This window comes from Protopterus annectens, chromosome 7.part0, assembly GCF_019279795.1.
Source record: "Protopterus annectens isolate FY-2018-M chromosome 7.part0, PAN1.0, whole genome shotgun sequence".
NCBI lineage: Eukaryota > Metazoa > Chordata > Ceratodontiformes > Protopteridae > Protopterus > Protopterus annectens.
In genome coordinates, this window is record NC_056739.1 from 929,209,222 (window position 1) to 929,233,014 (window position 23,793).

Consider the following 23,793-nt stretch of genomic DNA (forward strand, 5'->3'; position numbering starts at 1 on the left):
CTTCTCACATTTAAGAGAACAAGCCTATGGCTTGTATTAATATTTACAAAGACAGAATTATGTACAAAATTCTATCTAGCTAAGCTGGCAGCCTTCATGCATCTTCACAATTTGATCTGTTGCTTTATGTGTGTCTGCCTTGAAAAGTATTCATTATGAATGTAAATAATGATGTTGAAAAGTTTTTTAGTACCTTAATAAGTAGTTGTTTGATTTGTTCTGCAACTATGTGCTCTGTGTTTTCTGTTATGTCAGGTATGTTTGTTACTTGAGTTTCTCTTTCAGTAGCATTTCAAAACTATTTACAGAACCAGCTGTGTGAACCTGTCGTTGTCTGGTAACCTTATGGTAATTATGCTGTGAAAATAAATTTTAAACTTTCTGAGAAGTATATTTTTAATAGTATTATCAATGTCAACTTTACTCACTAAAAGAAAACAATTGCAGTATTTCAGAGCTGTAACATCACACGAATGCATTTGAAACCTACTTTTCCTGTAACAGGAATATGTTTTTTGTCACATAGGTTTGGAGCAGTTTCCGCTGGAATGCTATGTGCCCTCACAAACCTGTCCCAACAGCTGGAGAGTGAAAATGCAGTTGATGTTTACCAGGTTGCAAAGATGATCAACCTCATGAGACCAGGTGTCTTCACAGATATTGTAAGTCAGGGACTTTATAAAAAAATAAATAAAATTAAGTTACTGAGATTAATGTTTCATTGTAGCTAATGATGACTGAATGTCACAGGATATGATTGTGGTTAATAATTCTAAATTTTTGTAAACTTTGAAACCAGACACTTCATTATGGCTGCCTACATTTTTAACTACCTTCGCTGGCATTTGCTGTGAATGTAGTTTGATGCACTGGAACAAACAAAAAACTTAACTTACTGTTATTTTCCCTTTCTTTTGATTTGTCTGTACTGCCATGCTTTTAAATTAGGTCACTACCTTTGGCATATTTTGACTCGGTATTCTTGTTTATATTGCATTCTGAGTTATGACTTTTTGCCATTCGTGTTGCTTGTTCTAGACAAACCTCCTTCCAGCAGTAGCACTTCCCTGTCTCATGCAGATGGGCCGTTAACACAGACTGTTACACAGCCAGCTAGGACTGATCAAATCAAGTACTCAATATTAGATTTCTGTTTGCACCCCCCCCCCCCATGGGTTCACTGCTCCACTAGTTCTAGATTGTTTGTATTCTTCCATATGCATTTTGCCATGTCTTGTCTTTTTCTCTACCAAGAAACAGAAAACTACTGCAAAATGATCACTTACAGAGCTTTTCAGCATAATCCTTGTGTGTTCGGTGCTGACTGAGTTGACTTGTATGGTTCTGATTTCATCAGAAAATGATTGCAACATAAATTTAGAGCACCTGCTCAGTATACTCCCAGACCACAAAATAAATGTTAACCATCCCTTATTTAAATAGCATCTGCCACAACTTTTCACCTTAGTTACTTTCACCTTGGTTATCAACAGAAGTTAAAAACAGAAACAGGAAAAAAAAATCATCAGGGCAAACATTCAAGGTGTTAAATTCCCAATCTGACTGGATTAACATCAGCTAGAAGCAGATGCAAAAAACGTTGTTGACAATGCAAAGTCTACATTCCTGCAAGTAAGGATTTCTGGTTACCTAAAGTGTTTTTGAAATAAGATCAGTAATCTAATGGGGTGCGCCACCATAGCAAAGTACCTCACTATCTCAAGGCTTCCAAAACATCACTTCCACTGCAACTGTTTCTAAACTTGTCTGTTCAACATTACTGATGCAACCCGTAAGCTACCTTCTTAGCTAAGCTAGTTCCGGTAACTACCTTCATGTCAGTTTCTAGGGCTTTCTCCCCTTGTCCATTTTCCTCCAGGTTATTCTACAAGAAGTAAACTGGAAGTTCAAAATGTACCAATTCGTGGTGCATTCAGATCGGATAACGGCTCTGAAGTTCGTTAAGGTATATCAGTCCTTCATATCCATTCTTTTCCAGAATATTGTTACCCTTTAACTGCATAGACCTTCATTAACCTTTGGAATATAGCCACAGTTATGCCTTTACCTAAACAAGGGCCATAAAATCATCCTGTATCCTTTTTGCCAGTCTCACTCATCTGGTCATTCCTTAAGAGTTTAGAAAGATCTTTGTCAGCAGAGATTGTTTGCTTTACATTCTCTTGGCTGCAAACTCCGTACAATGAAGGAACATGGGTTTAGAAAGAGCCAGAGTAATGTAAATAACCATGTTATCCCTTATTAATCACAGCCTGCTAAACACAGGTAGAAGAAAACTGAAAAACAAACCAAGGCAGATTTATCTTCAAGTCTGGTCAGCACTCCGTAAAACTACTACCTAAAATCATCTACTCAGTAAAATTAAAACATTATGGCCTTACCCCTCTTCCACTCATCCAGATGCATAGCTGTCTTTCTACAGTAAAAATCTAAATGACTGCATCTCTCACCCAGAGCAAACAGACATATGGATACCATATGGGTCAGTATTGGGTCCACTGGGTCAGTATTGGGTCCACTGCCATTTACAAGTATTAATCCCTGATCTTACTTCCTAGTATTCCAGCAAAGCTTTATTCAGATAACTTGATTATTATGTCTGCAAACAAATCATCAAAAACTATTAGTACATCCCTGTCTAGAAATCTTTATATAATTCATGCGTGGTTATACTAGTTAGGCCTCATGCTGTGTTTAAAGTATAAGAAAAAAAATTGAAGCTGTGCTCTGTAGCACATGTATGTGACTTGCCATCTACCCAGATTTTAGTCTAACCTCCATTACCTTTGAGTACATCAGTTTAAATACCTCAGCTTCTAGTTGGACCCTTGGCCGACCTTATGATATAGTGATAGTTATTGTTGTTTGTCTTTTGGCTTTTCCCGGTCAGGGGTCGCCACAGCGGAACTCCAGTCTGCTAATGATTGGCAGTTGGTTTTTATGGTGTCGAGTTGCCAGCCCGATGCCTAACCTTCAACGAAGGCAAGCCCATTCAACGCTTGTCTTTCGAATGGCCACTCGACCGCGGGGAGGACATGCAGACTCCACAAAGAAGGCACTCCCAACCCAAGCCGAGAATCGAATGGAAGAACCTCTTGCTGTGAGGCAACAACACTACCGCTGCACCACCGTGGCAATATCTTACTATATAGTGATATTACTCATGCTAAAATTAAGGCCAACCCTCTCACCTTTCTACCTTACATACATCAGACCCACTACTTTTGATTTTACTGTCTCATCACCCCCCTCCCATTAACCTCTTCTCTCCCTCTGTACCCATCATCTTCTCTAATCCTCCCAATTTCACCTTCCTTTGTAAATAAACTTCCCCACTCTTCCACATTGACTTACTGCAGTTCCAGCAACTTTTGTTAATGCTTCTTGCTTTTTTTATTTATTCGTACAACTGTGAGTTTTTAATGTGATTTGTTCTTGCACTGTTATTGTTGTTTGCATGTGTATTTCTTTGTATAATACTGTCCTCTGTTGCTATTTGGCCCAGGTTGCGCCTGAAAAGGGGCTTCAGATCAGGGTACCTATCTGACTAATAAATGTAAAATAAAGTAAAATAAAGGGATATTATGTACCTGCTACAGTATCAGACAGCAGGACACCTGTGACCTAAGGGGTGTTACTATAATGGGATTTTATGTATCTGCTATAGTATCGGACAGCAGGACAGCTGTGATCTAAGGGGTGTTACTATAATGGCATATTATTTACCTGCTATAGTATCAGACAGCAGGACAAGCATAAGTATTGCATTAAAAAGTGTATGTATTTTTCAGGGAATGCAAGAACTAAGTAAAGAGTCATCATGGGCGAGGAGAGAAATGTGGAATATTTGAAACTGAAGAATGAACAGGTTGAAATCTACATACTGGCAGGAGTGAATGTTTGAAAACTTGGCATCAGGGGACGGTGTTGAGATAGAAAACATTGTAGGACACAACACATGCAGATGATTTTGTGCTTGTATGCATGCTGAGTCACACACTATGGATGATATGTATTCTGTGCTGGTGTTATGCAATTAGTGGATAAGGTAGGGGGCAACCGAATGAGGACTGTGGAAGGTAGCAAATTAACTGCAGATGCATGCAGTATCACATACTGTGTGTAGTGCATTTTGTTTGTGCTAAAGGCACTTAAACATTTTACCAGTGTGTAGGACGCACACTAGGAATAGGCTGTATGCTGTTCATAGGTATTATACTAGGCTAACGGCCACCAGTGCCTTTGTAATCGTAGCCACCCAACCCAACTGCATCCCCTTGTAACATGTGTATCTTAATTTGGAAGGGGTGTTTCTTAGGAGGGGTATGTTAGTTATGAGGTTGCTAAAAAGTTGTGTGTGGGGGTTATGTTAGTTAGGGGATGTTTACTGTTGCTCTCTGTCTATAAGAGACATAGGAGCCAGCCCAGAGATGAATTTACAGTTTCCAGCCCAATTGTCAAGGGTACTTTTGACTAGATATCAGCACAGGCAGAAAAACTTAGAAGATATGCAGATAAATATAGAGGAAAAATACAAAAATAAGAAATTTACTGATGACCCAAAAATGTTTTATAGAGAATTGAGAAACAAGGCAAAAGGAATTAAAATACCACCAAATAAAAAAAAAAAAAAAAAAGAAACAGATGTATTTTGGAGACGTATTCATGAAGAGTCTGTGGAAGATAAGTATGCTGACTGGATAGAAAAAGTAAAATGAAGAATAAGGTTCAAGGGTACAGGATATGAAATGGGATGAAGTAACGGCCAGAGAGATTGAAACAAAGTTAAGAAAAGCTCCTAACTGGAAAACCTGAGACCCAGATGCAGTACCTAACTTCTGGCCAAACACCTTTACATGAAGATTTAGCCATGAGTAAGAATTGTATATATGTGCATCCTGACCAAATGCCAGCCTGCTTAACAATAGGAAAAACAATGCTCCTAATTGAGTTGACCTGTAAGCTATCCTAAAAAACATAGACCAGTAACTTGCCTTCTGACAACTTATAAACTATACACTGGAATAGATACGAACAGAGTTTATAGTCATTTAGAAGAAAACTCATTTGTGGCAATAGAACAAAGGGGTAATAAAAGAAAGTATATGAAACAAAGGATCATTTGCTGTTAAATAGTCGTAATGGAGAACTGTAAAAAGAGGAACAATCTAAATATGGCATGGATTGACTACAGAAAAGCATTTGATAGCATTGCACATTCATGGATAAAAGAGTGCTTAAAAATGTATAAGATGCACTCTACACTGGTCAATTACATTACAGTGAACATGAAATAGTGGCAAACCACTTTGCAGTTAAGCCATGATAAAGCACTAATTATTATCCCAGGGATACAAATGCAAAGGGGGATATTCCAGGGTGACTCTCTGTCACTGCTGCAGTATTGTCTTGCCCATAACCCATTAAGTTGTCTACCTAACAGATTAGGTCATGGCTACAATTTGGCTCCCAGAAAAAAAAAAAAAAAAAAAAATTAAGCCAGCAAGACATGACCCAGTTAAAAAACTGAAATTTAATTCATAAATCCAAAAGACAGCAAAAAATTGCACAGACCGGTTTTGGCTGGTGTCACATACACAGCCTTCATCAGTGTAACACAAGCAAAATCAAAGCTGTCATATAAATACACTCCACACAGTTGTCATTGGTCAATCCTAAAATTTGTCATTCAATCCTGGTGGGAAAAGACCACCCAGTTTGATAATCCACTTTTTTTCTTTTGAATTTAACAAAGAGTGCCAGCCAGTTTTGTTAGATTTTTTACCACGAATAATATCAATCACAGTAAAAAGAAAATTAGCAGATGGATGTGTGAGTTGATGTTTATATAATGCATTATTTAATGTACCTTTTTTAATGTTACTAGTGTGCTCAGAGATTCTAAGCCTTAGTGGCCTAGAAGTTTGGCCTATATAGAAAGCCCCACATGTACACGTTGCTAAATAAATTAGCCAATCAGTACTACAATTCGCAAAGAACGTTATGTCATATACAATGGGGGAATTCCTGCTTGTAAATTCCTTCGTTTTGGATATCTTGGGGCAATTAATACAGTGTCCACAGGGATAACATCCTACAGGAATGGTACCAGTAATGGTAGTTTGAAAAGGTTCTAAACCTCCAATGTCATGTGAATGTTTGTAATGGCTAAAGGTACTGCCTAAATTTCTGCCTTTCCTAAAAGAAAACAAACATTTGGGGGGAATTGAAGATAATTCATTATCGTATAATAGAAGATTCCAATGTCTATGAATACTCTGGATAAGAGCATCAGAATTTCTTCCATAAGTGGTAGTGAATCTAATGGGATGAACAGTTGAAACAATATCAGATTTATAAGCAAGTAAATCTTCCCTATTCATATGTCCAACTTTGTGTATTGCATCAAAAACATGACCTATCTTGTATCCCCTGGTCCTGAAGCGGCTAGTCAGATCTTTACTTTGTTCATGGTAGGATGTTTCATCAGAGCAAATTAATTTCAGTCTAATAAACTGAGACTTTGGAATATTTTTGGATATGTGTGGGGGATGAAAGCTGGAAGAATGTAAAATGGTGTTATATTCCAGGTGTTTCCTGTATACCTTGGTACCTAAGGTGTCATCAGGTAATCTGTTGATCAAGACATCAAGGAAAGTGATATTGTCATGATCATAGTGTAAAGTAAACTCGATAACCCATTGATTGTTGTTGAGATATGCCAGGAAATCATACAACTCATCTAGTTCACTCCTCCATACTGCCCAGCAATCATCAAGGTATCTTCTCCAAATATCAAGATGTTCTAAGTAAATATTATGTACGGAGTTGTAAATCAAATCTTTCTCCGCATAAGCCATAAAAAGGTCTGCATAAATAGGCGCAAAAGATGAGCCCATGGTGGTACCCTTAGTCTGCCAATAGCAGACATCTTGATAGAAGAAAACATTGTTATTCAAAACATAGGATGCCATATCCAAAAGAAATTCATTAAATTCACATGAGTATAATCCAGAAACATCCAACCAATAAGATAAAGCTTCTAAGCCACCAGAATGAGGAATGTTTGTATATAGTGCACTTACATCAAAAGTGCACATCCACCAATCCGGATCCAGTTGTGTATCCTTAATGATCTGTAGAAAATTGGTAGTGTCACGTAATCGTGAACGAATGGATGTTAAAAGAGGTTTTAGCTTGTCAGTCAGAAAAAGTGAAAGGGGTTCTGTGATATAACCCCTGCCTGAAACAATGGGTCTTCCCGGAGGATGTGTGGGATTTTTGTGTATCTTTGGTAAAAAGTAAATATATTGATTAGAGGAATCATGAACTAACAATTGGTGCATAAGATTAGTATCAATAATACAAGCTTCTTTGGCATGTGAAAGAAATTGTTCGATTTCATTTTGGAATCTGGAAGTCGGATTAATAACCATTTTAACATAATATTTTTCATTGGACAATTGTCTGAGAGCTTCCTGATTGTAATAATTCCAATCTAAAACAACAACAGCACCCCCTTTGTCTGCTGAGATAACAACAATATCGCGATTATATTGAATATTTCTGATAGCTTGTTGTTCTTGGATAGTGATGTTGTTAGATCGACAATCAGAAACAGATCGCACATAATGAAGATCTTTAAGAATATTATTCTAAAATAGTGAAACAACAGGGTGCATAGGTGGATTAAATTGTGATTTATGATATGTAAATTTATCTGAAACACCAAAATTGTTAGTAGAACCAAAAAACATTCTTAGATTCAATAATCTACAAAAAGATACAACATCCTCTGCAAATGAATCTTCACTGACAAAAAAAACAGGGGCAAATGTAAGACCTTTATTAAGGATAGCAACTTCAATAGGTGATAAAACATAGCTTGACAAATTTAAAACATTATTGTGTACTGGTGGGTCTACTTGTTCATGACATGGTGTAATAAACCTTGAATGTCCGTTATGGCCTTTGTGTTTCCTCCCCCCTCTTTTATACCTACTCCTAAAGGGACACCAACAGGTGTTCTCTTGGGGGTGGGTGACCCGGAAGCAGTCTGCAGCTCACTCTCAGGGCCTGAGGAAAGTTCCTCCGTAGAGGAACCAGTATCTGAGATGTAATTATGCTTAAGAATAGATTTGGGTCTTTTTCTTTTCGAAGGACGATTGTGTTGAATATTAAATTTAACATGTTTAACTACATTGAATGGATTATTGCCTTGATAGTCCGCCAAATCCCTATTATATTTTTGAATTTTCTTTGTTTTGAGTTGCGTCTCTAAGTTATTTAAATCAGAAGCCACCCTGTCAAGTTGTTTAACAAAAAAAGGTTCTTTTTCAAATGGTTTAACGTCATTGGCAAGGCCAAGGACTGTATTGACCTCCTTGTCAATTGTGCGCTCATAATATTTATTGAGTGCCTTGACAAAGGACATACTTGCTTGATGTTGAATTCCTGCCCATTCTTGTGATAATTCTTCATCTATGTCTGGCACTAGAGGCTGAATCCTTACCCTCAAACCCCGTGGGGTGATGTTTTTTGTAATATACGCTTTGAACAACTTGGCGTGCCATACATTCGATCTCAATATTCGCAAATGTTTATGAAGTTTGTCAAATGCAAGACTGCAAGTAGCTTCAGACCCTATGGCTGCTCCAGAATTTGTATGATCAGTAATGGAGCCCAGACCAAATGCACTCAAATCTTCTCTATCAGAAGATAATCCAGATACTAAAGTTATCAAATCCATTTTGAAGGATACAACCAAAAAAGGACAATAATAGCAACAAGGCTACGTCAATCAGTGAGACAATGATAGACCCAAATATGGACTACGTCTCCACACACAAATAGGTCAAGATCCAAAAAATGGCAAAATTATCAATTGGCAAGTGAGGACCAAAATATAAATCAAGTTGGCAAAGGTGACTTATTGAAAAAATAAATAAATCCGAGATCCACTAGGAAACAAAGAATGGCAATAACCCATAAAGTCTAGAGAAAAAAGGAGGGCTAGACTATCAATGGCAATAATCCAGGTCCTTCGACAAAATAGAAACCCCCAACCTAATATGAGGATGATAAAATATCCATGTAATCCACAAAGTGGGTCAATAGGATGATGTGTATAAAGGAATACAATAATACAAAACATATAGTATTATAAATGACAACTGTAAGAAGCCCATGCGAAAATGAAAGTATACATCAACAGCGATATGTGTCTAATAAAAAGAAAAACTTGAGACATCAATTCTGAGATCAAGAAATATTGTACTGTGGATGTAGAAATAATGTATAATAAAAATATATATGCATCTGGGAAGAAATATGGCCAAATGATTATTTTAGCCACGTAAATGGCAAACTGATATGAATTTCCAAAGGTGCATATTAATGCCCAAAATGTATAAGGAGAAACAGGGAAAGACTCCCCTAACATCTAAATGGTATTCAACAATCCTAGCAACATGCTAATGGAACTGAAAAACTTGCCCACCAAACAGTAAATATAAATCAACAATGATGACAATAATGTGTACCAAATAGCTCTAAATAGTTGGTGTAGATGCTGTAAATATGGTCCCAAGCAAAAGCTAGCTAGCATAGAGATATCTAAATTGCAAATATAAGCTAGCGCCAGTTAAATAACACACATAATAAATACTAATGGAATAAACCATCAGCACAGACCCAATACATAGTGAGCAAAAGCGTATATGCACACAAACTATACACAAAAATGGCAATGAGATGATGAAGGCTGTGTATGTGACACCAGCCAAAACCGGTCTGTGCAACTTTTTGCTGTCTTTTGGATTTATGAATTAAATTTCAGTTTTTAACTGGGTCATGTCTTGCTGGCTTAATTTTTTTTTTTTATTTGGCTTTCCCTGAGCCGTGCAGTTGCTTCCGGGCAAACTTTATTTGGTACATGACTTTAGTTTTGTGTTTGCTGGAAGCCTGGACCCACTGTGTTGTTTGGTTTTGACCAAACTTCATTTTTCTAATATATATTATTATTGGAGAGCATGTTGTATTTGCTTCCTCCACATTCTTATGACAATTTACAATTGTGTTCAACCAGTTTTCATTTTTGCTTCATGACTATTTGCCTGGGTTAATTTATTTTCGCTGATGCGTCAGCTTATTTTTCTGTATTTTTAAATATTTTTACCATGGCAATAGCATCCATATACTTTTTTCTGTTTGGATTATATATGTTTTTCCGTTTGGACCCTATTTTTTCGAGTTTGGATTATATACTCATTGGTGTAACATTGAAGTATATTTAATGCATCATCTGTGCATTATTTCCATTGGTTGATTGATTTCGACAGGAAGTTCCGCCTCCCTCCTGCCTGGAGTTTCCGTTTATTCGGTGGTGTGATGACGGTGCAGTCTGCAGCTTACTCTTTGGCCTGGCTATGCTGTTATTTTCTTGTTCGTTTGTACCAAGTTGGGTTTTTTTCTGAGAACTACTCCTGCTGAGGATTTTTTATCCAGCATGTATTGTTCCTGTTAATGCGTAGCCTCTGAATAATCTATTGAGGCTTTTTGCTGCTGACTCGTTTCTCGGGGATACATTTTACATCTATTTTGGCTCGAGTCGCAACTGGCAATGTTTTTGGAGGACATTAGATGCGTTTGGTGCTTCTGGTACTAGTATAGTGTGACTAATTCTTCATATATGCAATATTTTATTTTTTGTGATTATCTACATGCTGTTTCTTATTCAGAGGGCCATGGATATGAACAATGTTTCCATATGACTTTTCTGGTGATTAAGAATCTTGTTAAGTGCGATTGCAGATGACATTCAACATTTGACTTTCATTGAACTTTATTATTGTTGTCTCCTTTTGGGACATTGTGTTTTTCTGCCTCTTTGAATGCAGGCATACGTCCGGTGATATACAGTTGGCGCCATCTTGATTTTTACATCTGCAATTTACAATTCGTTATTTATTACCATTGACTTTTTTCTATGGTTTGCAATTCAAGATATATGCATACAATACACTGTTCTGTATTATATATATTGTATTGCTTAATATATATTAATGTACTGTTTTTTCCTGTCTTACTGACATCATTTTGCTTCAAGTATAAGTATGTTTTGGATTTACATACTTCGGAATGATTATCAGACATTTAGATACTATCTGTATTCTTAGCTCATTATGAGGGAGCTTAACTTATGATTCAGCACATATATTGCACTTCTCATTGCCATTTTTGTGTATAGTTTGTGTGCATATACGTTTTTGCTCACTATGTATTGGGTCTGTGCTGATGGTTTATTCCATTAGTATTTATTATGTGTGTTATTTAACTGGCGCTAGCTTATATTTGCAATTTAGATATCTCTATGCTAGCTAGCTTTTGCTTGGGACCATATTTACAGCATCTACACCAACTATTTAGAGCTATTTGGTACACATTATTGTCATCATTGTTGATTTATATTTACTGTTTGGTGGGCAAGTTTTTCAGTTCCATTAGCATGTTGCTAGGATTGTTGAATACCATTTAGATGTTAGGGGAGTCTTTCCCTGTTTCTCCTTATACATTTTGGGCACTAATATGCACCTTTGGACATTCATATCAGTTTGCCATTTACGTGGTTAAAATAATCATTTGGCCATATTTCTTCCCAGATGCATATATATTTTTATTATACATTATTTCTACATCCACAGTACAATATTTCTTGATCTCAGAATTGATGTCTCAAGTTTTTCTTTTTATTAGACACATATCGCTGTTGATGTATACTTTCATTTTCGCATGGGCATCTTACAGTTGTCATTTATAATACTATATGTTTTGTATTATTGTATTCCTTTATACACATCATCCTATTGACCCACTTTGTGGATTACATGGATATTTTATCATCCTCATATTAGGTTGGGGGTTTCTATTTTGTTGAAGGACCTGGATTATTGCCATTGATAGTCTAGCCCTCCTTTTTTCTCTAGACTTTATGGGTTATTGCCATTCTTTGTTTCCTAGTGGATCTCGGATTTATTTATTTTTTCAATAAGTCACCTTTGCCAACTTGATTTATATTATGGTCCTCACTTGCCAATTGATAATTTTGCCATTTTTTGGATCTTGACCTATTTGTGTGTGGAGACGTAGTCCATATTTGTGTCTATCATTGTCTCACTGATTGACGTAGCCTTGTTGCTATTATTGTCCTTTTTTGGTTGTATCCTTCAAAATGGATTTGATAACTTTAGTATCTGGATTATCTTCTGATAGAGAAGATTTGAGTGCATTTGGTCTGGGCTCCATTACTGATTATACAAATTCTGGAGCAGCCATAGGGTCTGAAGCTACTTGCAGTCTTGCATTTGACAAACTTCATAAACATTTGCGAATATTGAGATCGAATGTATGGCATGCCAAGTTGTTCAAAGCGTATATTACAAAAAACATCACCCCACGGGGTTTGAGGGTAAGGATTCAGCCTCTAGTGTCAGACATAGATGAAGAATTATCACAAGAATGGGCAGGAATTCAACATCAAGCAAGTATGTCCTTTGTCAAGGCACTCAATAAATATTATGAGTGCACAATTGACAAGGAGGTCAATACAGTCCTTGGCCTTGCCAATGACATTAAACCATTTGAAAAAGAACCTTTTTTCTTAAACAACTTGACAGGGTGGCTTCTGATTTAAATAACTTGGAGACCCAACTCAAAACAAAGAGAATTCAAAAATATAATAGGGATTTGGTGGCTGTCAACGCAATAATCCATTCAATGTAGTTAAACATGTTAAATTTAATATTCAACACAATCGTCCTTTGAAAAGAAAAAGACCCAAATCTATTCTTAAGCATAATTACATCTCAGATACGGGTTCCTCTACGGAGGAACTTTCCTCAGGCCCTGAGAATGAGCTGCAGACTGCTTCCGGGTCACCCACCCCCAAGAGAACACCTGTTGGTGTCCCTTTAGGAGTAGTTATAAAAGAGGGGGGAGGAAACACAAAGGCCATAAGGGACATTCAAGGTTTATTACACCATGTCATGAACAAGTAGACCCACCAGTACACAATAATGTTTTAAATTTGTCAAGCTGTGTTTTATCACCTATTGAAGTTGCTATCCTTAATAAAGGTCTTACATTTATCCCTGTTTTTTTTGTCAGTGAAGATTCATTTGCAGAGGATGTTGTATCTTTTTGTAGATTATTGAATCTAAGAATGTTTTTTGGTTCTACTAACAATTTTGGTGTTTCAGATAAATTTACATATCATAAATCACAATTTAATCCACCTATGCACCCTGTTGTTTCACAATTTCAGAATAATATTCTTAAAGACCTTCATTCTGTGCAATCTTTTTCTGATTGTCGATCTAACAACATCACTATCCAAGAACAACAAGCTATCAGAAATATTCAATATAATCGCGATACTGTTGTTATCTCAGCAGACAAAGGGGGTGCTGTTGTTGTTTTAGATTGGAATTATTACAATCAGGAAGCTCTCAGACAATTGTCCAATGAAAAATATTATGTCAAAGTGGTTATTAATCCGACTTCCAGATTCCAAAATGAAATCAAACAATTTCTTTCACATGCCAAAGAAGCTTGTATTATTGATACTAATCTTATGCACCAATTGTTAGTTCATGATTCCTCTAATCAATATATTTACTTTTTACCAAAGATACACAAAAATCCCACACATCCTCCGGGAAGACCCATTGTTTCAGGCAGGGGTTATATCACAGAACCCTTCACTTTTTCTGACTGACAAGCTAAAACCTCTTTTAACATCCATTCGTTCACGATTACGTGACACTACCAATTTTCTACAGATCATTAAGGATACACAACTGGATCCGGATTGGTGGATGTGCACTTTTGATGTAAGTGCACTATATACAAACATTCCTCATTCTGGTGGCTTAGAAGCTTTATCTTATTGGTTGGATGTTTCTGGATTATACTCATGTGAATTTAATGAATTTCTTTTGGATATGGCATCCTATGTTTTGAATAACAATGTTTTCTTCCATCAAGATGTCTGCTATTGGCAGACTAAGGGTACCGCCATGGGCTCATCTTTTGCGCCTATTTATGCGGACCTTTTTATGGCTTATGTGGAGAAAGATTTGATTTACAACTCCGTACATAATATTTACTTAGAACATCTTGATATTTGGAGAAGATACCTTGATGATTGCTGGGCAGTATGGAGGGGTGAACTAGATGAGTTGTATGATTTCCTGGCATATCTCAACAACAATCAATGGGGTATCGAGTTTACTTTACACTATGATCATGACAATATCACTTTCCTTGATGTCTTGATCAACAGATTACCTGATGACACCTTAGGTACCAAGGTATACAGGAAACACCTGGAATATAACACCATTTTACATGCTTCCAGCTTTCATCCCCCACACATATCCAAAAATATTCCAAAGTCTCAGTTTATTAGACTGAAACGAATTTGCTCTGATGAAACATCCTACCATGAACAAAGTAAAGATCTGACTAGCCGCTTCAGGACCAGGGGATACAAGATAGGTCATGTTTTTGATGCAATACACAAAGTTGGACATATGAATAGGGAAGATTTACTTGCTTATAAATCTGATATTGTTTCAACTGTTCATCCCATTAGATTCACTACCACTTATGGAAGAAATTCTGATGCTCTTATCCAGAGTATTCATAGACATTGGAATCTTCTATTATACGATAATGAATTATCTTCAATTCCCCCCCAAATGTTTGTTTTCTTTTAGGAAAGGCAGAAATTTAGGCAGTACCTTTAGCCATTACAAACATTCACATGACATTGGAGGTTTAGAACCTTTTCAAACTACCATTACTGGTACCATTCCTGTAGGATGTTATCCCTGTGGACACTGTATTAATTGCCCCAAGATATCCAAAACGAAGGAATTTACAAGCAGGAATTCCCCCATTGTATATGACATAAAGTTCTTTGCGAATTGTAGTACTGATTGGCTAATTTATTTAGCAACGTGTGCATGTGGGGCTTTCTATATAGGCCAAACTTCTAGGCCACTAAGGCTTAGAATCTCTGAGCATACTAGTAACATTAAAAAAGGTAGATTAAATAACGCATTATATAAACATCAACTCACACATCCATCTGCTAATTTTCTTTTTACTGTAATTGATATTATTCGTGGTAAAAAATCTAACAAAACTGGTTGGCACTCTTTGTTAAATTCAAAAGAAAAAAAGTGGATTATCAAACTGGGTGGTCTTTTCCCACCAGGATTGAATGACAAATTTTAGGATTGACCAATGACAACTGTATGGAGTGTATTTATATGACAGCTTTGATTTTGCTTGTGTTACACTGATGAAGGCTGTGTATGTGACACCAGCCGAAACCGGTCTGTGCAATTTTTTGCTGTCTTTTGGATTTATGAATTAAATTTCAGTTTTTTAACTGGGTCATGTCTTGCTGGCTTCATTTTTTTTTTTTAATTTGGCTTTCCCTGAGCCGTGCAGTTGCTTCCGGGCAAACTTTATTTGGTACATCCCAGAAAAAAAACAGTGTAAAGACTTCTCATCTTTTTGTAGATGATTTAAAACTGTATAGCTCATCTTATGAAGAACTGACAGCACAGCTGCAAGTGGTCAAATCTTTTTCAGTTATAAGAATGTCATTTGGTCTTGATAAATGTGCAGAAGCAACCTTTACAGCAGGAAAGCTGCAGCACCAAGAAAACATCAGTTTGGGACAGGAATGGTTATAAAAGAATTTGAGCAAGAGGGAGTGTATAAATATTTGGGAATTTATGAAGGATCAACAATAAAACATGAATAAATGTAAATAAAACTTAGTAAGGAATATTTTCGAAGACTTAATACTGTTAAAAACAGCATTGACGTCAAGCAATTAACCAGTTTGCTGTTCCTGCCTAACTTACAGTTTTGAAGTGATTGACTGACCCCAAAAAGGTGTTAGATATGTTGGACAGGAAAACAAGAACAATGCTTTATGCTCATCAGAGGATTTATAAAAATCGTTGCATACCAAGATTATATATTCCCTGTCCTGAAGGAGGTATAGGCCTTCTCGAAATTAATTACATGTATAGGTCTGCAGTCGTGGTATTGCGTACATATCTGCTGACCTCACAAGTCCCTTACATAGTCAAAGTTTTGAAACATGAGGAGAGGAAGTTTAAGATGACTTCTCTGCTTAGTTTAGCAGAAGCATATCAGCATCATGCAGAAATTTTTGTTCTGTTTCATACAGACTACTCAGAAGTGATCTCTGCCTTGCATATAAGGCAATCTCTGACCCTGCTTTATTGGAAATGCTGCATATCCGCAAGTCAGATGGTACACTGGTTACTCGCTCTAAAGACCTTAACCTGGTATGTGACAGTAATAAAACCTGCTGGAGGGATAGATTTGTTTCCCAGAGTTACCAGACCTTTGGAACAGAATTCCCTTTCATGTCAAGCAGAGCACCTGATTGGCCCTCTTCAAACACAATCTGGATGATTGGATGGGTGATCGTAAATTCACCCCAGGGGTTCCACCTATGTCCCTCTTGGACAGGGGCAATAGGTGCTGATTGTGGAGATAAGGGTAAGAACTTGGCTAGGATTGTAAGGGCCCTAAGGCCATTAGCCTAGTAACTTCCTATGAGCCTATGAATGGAAATCAAACCAGAAGAACATAAAAATCAGGCAGCAACTGAATGTGCCAAAAAAAATAAACAAAACAAAAAAATGAAAGAATATAAGGTGAAAGCTCAGATAAGAAGACAAGAAATGTGGAAAATGCATAAATATGGTTGCAAGTATAGATAACTCTTGGAACATCATGTTGATCAAGCTTGGACACAGGAATGGTTAAGGAGAGGTGAATTTAAACCAAAAGTTGAAAGGTTAATATTGGTGGCTCAAGATAGTGGACTTACATACACATTGGCTTACAAAGTCCATTGAACACATGGGAGAAACAGACAAATGTAGGTTCTGTAAAACAGAATTGAAAACAGTCCCACATCTTGTTGCTGGTTGTGATATACAAATGGCATAAGGACTGTATACTGAAAGGCATAATAATGTGACAAGACTGTTGCATTGAAGATTATGCAAACATTATAGTATTGAAGTAGCTGGAAAACACTGGAAACATGAGCCACAACACATTCATAGAAAATTATGAAGTTTATATAACATGGGATCATCCATTAGCAACAGTTCAAAAAATAGATGTGAGAAAACCAGATATAGTAGTCCATGAAAAGAAGACAAACGTAGCATTGATCATTGAAATTGCTACACACAGTGACTGCAGTGTCTTACATACAGAAAGACACAAAATCATAAAATACCCTGATTTGCAGGCAGAAGTGAGGGCAGTGTGGAAGAAGGAAATCCAGGCAGTTCTAGTAGTATTAGGATACATAGGTCTAATAAAAAAGAATTTACAATCATACTTTAAAGTGTTACAAATGCATGCAACTCCATAAGAATTGCAGAAGGAGTTTCACTGGACACATTGCGGGTGCTGCAAAGGGCACTTCTGGCTAACATCAAAGACTGAAGTAATACTAATTTCATGAACTTTCCCATTCCTGTCATGGTGTTAGAAACCCAAAAGGTTTGGAGAAATTAAAAGAAAGGCAACCTGGGATATTGTCAGGCTCCACTGAGGCTGTGTTGTTAAGAGTTAGTGAGTGCCACTATGACCTGCACACTTCTGTTTAGTTGGAGAGGTTGCACTGGTAGGGATTTCATGAGGAGTGGTGGGGGGAGTGGGAGGTGAAATTTGAGCCAAATTTGTCAGCCAGCAGATTTTGCTATGTCATTCTGCTCAGTAAAGGTGGTACCATCTACTACCAGTTCTGCACACTGTTAGGTTGTACCTTTGATGTTGTGGACATAGCTGCAAAAGGCATTGGAAGATATCTTGACCTCACAATTGCCCTTGTTTGATTTAATTATTCCTCTTAGTTTACTGTTTAGTTTAATTAGTGAGCTCTTGTCATTATTAAACCACCTCTTTTTGACTTTGGTCATGCATGCCAGTGGTATCTTAGATGCTTTCACAAGTTATTTCTGTAGATACAGTCTGCACAACAAGTATAACCTTTGCATTGTGTTAAATACAGGTGCAAAATGTAGGAGAGGTAGGGAGACATTATACACAGACAGTGCTACATAACCACCACTGATTGCATTGAGTGTACGTGGGTAAAAGACATGGAGTTGGGTTTAGGGTGCACAGCATGGTTGTCATAGCAATGTATGTGCACAGGCATTGCAAACCTATATAGTCTTGGGAGGGGCTGCATTCAAGGCAGCACCCAAATGAGCAGAGGGAGAAAGACACACACACACATTTTTTCTCTTTATATGAATATCCCAGAGTATTTCTTATTTATAATTTACAGAGAAAGTACTTCACCACTTTGGATTATAAATTCCATTTGAGTGAACTGTCCAGTTCATAATATTTTGACCCTGCATGAGGTTCCTTACATCTGGCCTTCTTGCCACTTCCAGTACTTTGTAATTTTGTCATTCAGAACTAGGGCAGCATAGTTTATCCCAGAGTCGGATCTATTAGGTTATATGCCTGCTTGGGAGCAGATAACACTTGATAGACTTGGCATGTCAGAGTTGGTGTTTAAATTGTAGCTGACAGCGAGTAAATGAGTGAACAACTTTACTTAGTTTGCTCTTTGAAGCTAATTGCCTTCAAGTTACATTCCAGTGGTCTGAATCCCTTTTCTTGCATGTAGGCTTTGTCCTGGATTACCTTTTGTTCCATGCTTGAAAACTTTCATGGTGAAAGGTTATATTTTCAGCTATACCACTATTACATGAGCCACTAGAAAAAAGTCCATTGTGGTACTAGATGCATCCCATACCTTCTTAACATGGACTGTAAACATTAAGTCTCTCATTCAGGATCCATTTCTAGATTGAGACTTCAATTTCATTGTTGAGGCATTAACTTTATTTCTGTTTTAACCTTCAGTTTTATGCAGCACAAACTTGCTATCCTGGAAGATGATTTTTTTTGTGGCCGTTACTTTAGCACATGGAATCTGAATGTTCCAGAACCTGTGGGATGACTTTTTTTTTTTTTTTTTTTGGACTTTCCATCAAAGAAATACCACTTGCCCTATGCTTCTGTCCTTAAGTATTTGTAGACTTTTCCCTGAACCAGATATAAGTTTTACTGTTTATTTCTCAGGAAAGCTGTATCAAGATGAGGCTGTTTTAATACCATGGCTATCAGAAGGGTACTTGGGTATTTTGCTGCTTGTAGAGCTCCCTAAATAGCTGTTTGTCCTATTACCCTCTTTGAAGGTCAAGCTTTAGGGAGACAGTATCTGTGCTCTTACACTTTGCATATCCTTGTGTTACAGAAGTAGAATTGATTTCCTTCCTAACCATGTTTAGCCTCATTGTACTAGAGGAATGGCTGTCTTTGTGGCCCTTTCAGAGGGGAATCCATATAGGCAGTTTGTATCATTGCAGCATGTGCACCCTCCAGGATTACATAAAACATTAGAATGTATTCATCCAGGTCAGAGATGAACATTCAACTGTGTAGAGCTGTCTTGCAGAGCCTCTTGTCTTGAGTCATATGCCCAGTCTGGCATACCTCTAGGGAATAGTTCAAAATGAAGTCTCACTTTTATGGCCATTTTGTGTTTGTAGATGGGTAGAGCAGACCACAAGAACTCTTTTTTTTTTTTTTTTTTCTGCTGACTGAAACTGCCATGAAGTTAGATACATTGGTAACTACTATAACTGCATATATTTGAGAGCATCTCTACCAGCAGGGCTTCATGCCACTCACCTTCCCTTCCAAGGATTAGGGCCATGGTGATTTGCTTTAGTGACCTGTTTTCTGTTAGGCTTTTACCTGCTAACAGGAAGGAATAGAAGAAAGTATCCTGTGGTTGTTCCTAAGGGACTTCCCATCTCAGCAACATTGTAGAACTTTGAGAGCCAGGCCCTTAGCAACTGCAGAAATATTGTTGCCAAAGAGTGCCACCTGCTAGGATTTGTTCAGAAGAGGGAAATGTTTCCTACTGAGTTATGTTGAAGATATTGTCCTATGAAGTAATCTTTATCTTTTCCCCTGAATGCAGAGTTAAACTGTTGTACTTCTTTAATGTCCTAGCAGCTGTGACAGCCAGTTGCTCACTCTAATTTGAATACCATTGCTGTATCCAATAAATGTTTACAGTTCTTGTCTTGAATGTATTCACATCTGAGTAAAACCCTAGTTACTCAAGAGTTCTAGGTGGCCTTACTATTTTTACAATAAATCTCAGCATTTGGACAGGTGTTTGCAAATTCTCATTGGGTTTATCCTGAACTACCCAGTAGAAGCAGAAATAAGTAGGTTATTGGTTTGGCCCATACAGTGTATATAATAAATGTTTAGCTTAGTTTTACTTATGAACACACAAACCGGTCACAATATTCATGTGTACAAATAATGCACAAATTATGTACACGTCTTTAACTATAGTTGTACTTGCAGTGCAAAACATGAACAACACAGATTATTTAGAAGAATTTCCAGTGTATAGTAGCAGGTACAAAAGAAAGGGTTCCTATCATGTGATTGAACATTGTAAATGGCAAACGCATATTGACCGAACCCGATTGGTCGAAACGTCACGCACGTAACACGGAAATCGCTTTAGGGAATATTTTCCCTTTACTTCAAAATGCAGTGCGATCTCAGAGTAAGAATATTTAAGTAGCGGGGGTGGGGGGGCGCAGGGGGGCTCCCCCCCCTGCCTACATCGTTTACGTAAGTATAGTTTTTTATTTTTTTTAATATATTTTTGAAATTTCAAACATCACGCATATGGTGTCGACTATATGGTGTTCGATGTTTGAAACTTTCGAAAATATAATATAGACCCCAAAAGAAATTATGGTAGAGCAGTGGTTTATAGTATTGGAGTAGTAAGCAAGAATTGTGTAATAATAAAGTGTTTGTGGCTATATAATTTTGCATATATTAGAAAAGCAGAGATATGCCACACACTATTATAGAAACCTGATAGATGGATCAAAGATGAGAAAATAATACAGTTAGATAGAAATGATCATTATGAAGAAAAAGGACATGAACGTAATACATGGAATAAATAACATGTTGAGGGAAAAGGAGGGAAAGGAGCTGAAAAATTAGTTGCTGAGAAGTCAAATAGTAAACAGAAAGGGGTCTATATCACCACATCAAATGGTGATAAGTTCGAACGCCCTTTGTTCGAACCTAAAAGTTTGAAAACCCTAAACAGCGAACTCATGGAACAGCTTTTTTTTCCCAGGGGAAAAAAATCGCTGCTCCGTGAAAAAAATAAATCACACGTTCACACACACCCCCCCCAACGTGGGGGGCTGTTCCCCCCACACACCCCCCCCTTCTTAAATATACTAGCTCCGAGATCGTACTACAGTGGAGGAAATAGCAAAGCCCCAAAGATGGCCCACCAATTTTTTTTCCTTGGGTAAAAAAATCGCTGTTCTGTAACTTTGTGGGCTTTTCAGACTTTTCGATTCGAACAAAGGGCGTTCAAGCTTATCACCATTCGATGTGGTGATATAGACCCAACAGAAAGTACACGGTTTGGGGGGGGGGACATGTCTCACAGTAGTGATTCCATAGTCTGTAACAGACTGTACAGGGGAGAAGAATAAGGACATCATGTGACTTTAGTCAAGCATTTACACTTTGAACAAAAACTGAGGCAATGTTAAAAAAGGGGGGGGGGGCAATGTTTTAGTAAAATTCTAGTTAGGGATTTTGAAGCCATCTACTTGAGAATCATGGTTCCCATTATTTAGATATTTCACCAAATAAAGCAAAATTACTGTTATGATATTTTTGCCTTTAATGTTTGAGGTTAGTGTAGCAATTGTGGTCTTCAGATTTAGTCAGTGATTCCTTGATGGGGCATCAGTTTGTTGATCTTGTACACCGTTCTAAGTTGTAGTAAGAGGAGCAACTGCATGAACTGAAGCCATGTCAGGTTTATGAAGGTTACACAATGAGGGTTTGAGCAAACAGGCTGGCCACATGTCTTAAAGTTTAGTTATAAGTTTTCATAAAATGCATTAATGCTTCTTAGATTTCCTCCTAGGTAAGAAATCTGGGAGGCTCAATCACTGTAGCAAGGAGGTTTGATTACGTTTTCTGCTTGTGTTATTGCCCACTTTTGTTAATCTCACTCACTGTTGGATCTGTTTATGGTCTAACAGATGAGCAGAACAAGTGTGTTGTGGGTAATTATGTTCAGCAGTATTACTTTCATCTTTCTGTTATAACATCAAGTCCCCAAATGTGATTTTTCCAGTTAAAATGTGGACACTTTATTTCCACTTAAGTGAAGGATTACATTAGTTAAGTCAGTAGTTCAGTGTTTACAGCAAGTCTGCTTTTTAGACCTGAAATCCAGCACTCCTGATTGTCTGCTCCATTCCTTTCAGGTATGTCTTGCAGTTCTGTCTCAGAATTCATATTTCTGTTGGAGAAAATGTACTGCAGAACTGATGCCAAAATATACATGAGGTGTCAAATCTGTTATGAACCTGAAGAACTTCAGCAGTTATGTGGTACACAAAAAAAATCCAAGATGTTTATGGTGCAGTCTTTCCTACACATACTAAACTTTGGGAATTGGTTTTGTCCCTTTTGTTTGTTTCTGTGCTTAGATTTTCTGATCTGCCCTTTTTATAGGTTTCCATTTAGGAAGCAGAAGAAACATTCCAAATCACTGCCGTTGTTACTGCAGATCTTTGCTAGATGTTTATTGTGTTATAAAAAAAGATCAACGGGAGGGCATTTATTTGTGCCCTCTTTACTAGGAAGCCGCAAAGCTATGTGAATGGGAAGAAATGTGCAACTCGTTTAGATTGATGCAACATAATTCTGCATTTCATCATGCCCTAGTAGACAGTTGGCAGCCTATGATTAGAAAACTATGCATGGTTCAGAGGTATACACTAGGCAGTCAGTCCACAGACTACCACGTGCCTAGGCAGTAACCAGTCATTGATCAAAGGGGAGAGTCAGACTTTATACCTTGTGTCTGTCAAGTAAACACCATAACCATTATGCCAACCCCAGCCTTATTTTTGACACTCTTTGGTGCACATCACAGAGATACTTGTAAAGTTATAAATGCAAAACTGCCAAGTGTCTTCTCTCTAGAGCCAGAACTTGTAATATCTCTCCTTAGGTGATTCTTTCCTTTTATGTAAAAGGAAGTTTATATGTACGGGTTCCCTCATTTGGAATGCTTTTCTGTGAAGAAAGAGGGGGAAACTATGCAAAGATATTTTGCCACAGGGCATATTTATTTTTCCTGCTCTAGCACTTGGGTCTGGCTGTTTCAAGGCCATTTTCACTGTAGAATTTTTTTTGTCTATAATCAGTGTAGCCCATTCAGTCAGAGATTGTTTTCCTCAACCAAATGTCACTATTTATATGAGATTTGCCAAGTCTTGTGGGCAGTCAGGAATAAATCATCCAGGACTATTTGTTCATCTACATAGCTTGGATCCCTTTTTTATGTAAAGCTGGTCATACACTGGAGTGTTTGCTGTCATTATTTAGCTGAATTCTGATTCTGAGTAGCTACGTTTCATTTGCCATTCATTTAGTTATTTTATAGGGTCATAGGTAGGTATTAGGCCCGAGGGCCTAAGTAAGCCTAGCCAACAAGGTTCCCTAGCTTACGCCACCCAAGAAATTTAT

General features: G+C 37.3%; 1 protein-coding gene across 1 annotated transcript in view; it reads left to right on the top strand.

Moving 5' to 3' along the window:
* PTPRG (protein tyrosine phosphatase receptor type G) overlaps positions 1–23,793 on the top strand; it is a 3,415,981-nt gene that overhangs the window by 3,371,192 nt on the left and 20,996 nt on the right. Inside the window, exon 30 of the mRNA XM_044077514.1 lies at positions 527–662. Coding sequence (XP_043933449.1) covers positions 527–662 — 136 coding nt within the window. The remainder of the gene's footprint in view (positions 1–526; positions 663–23,793) is intronic.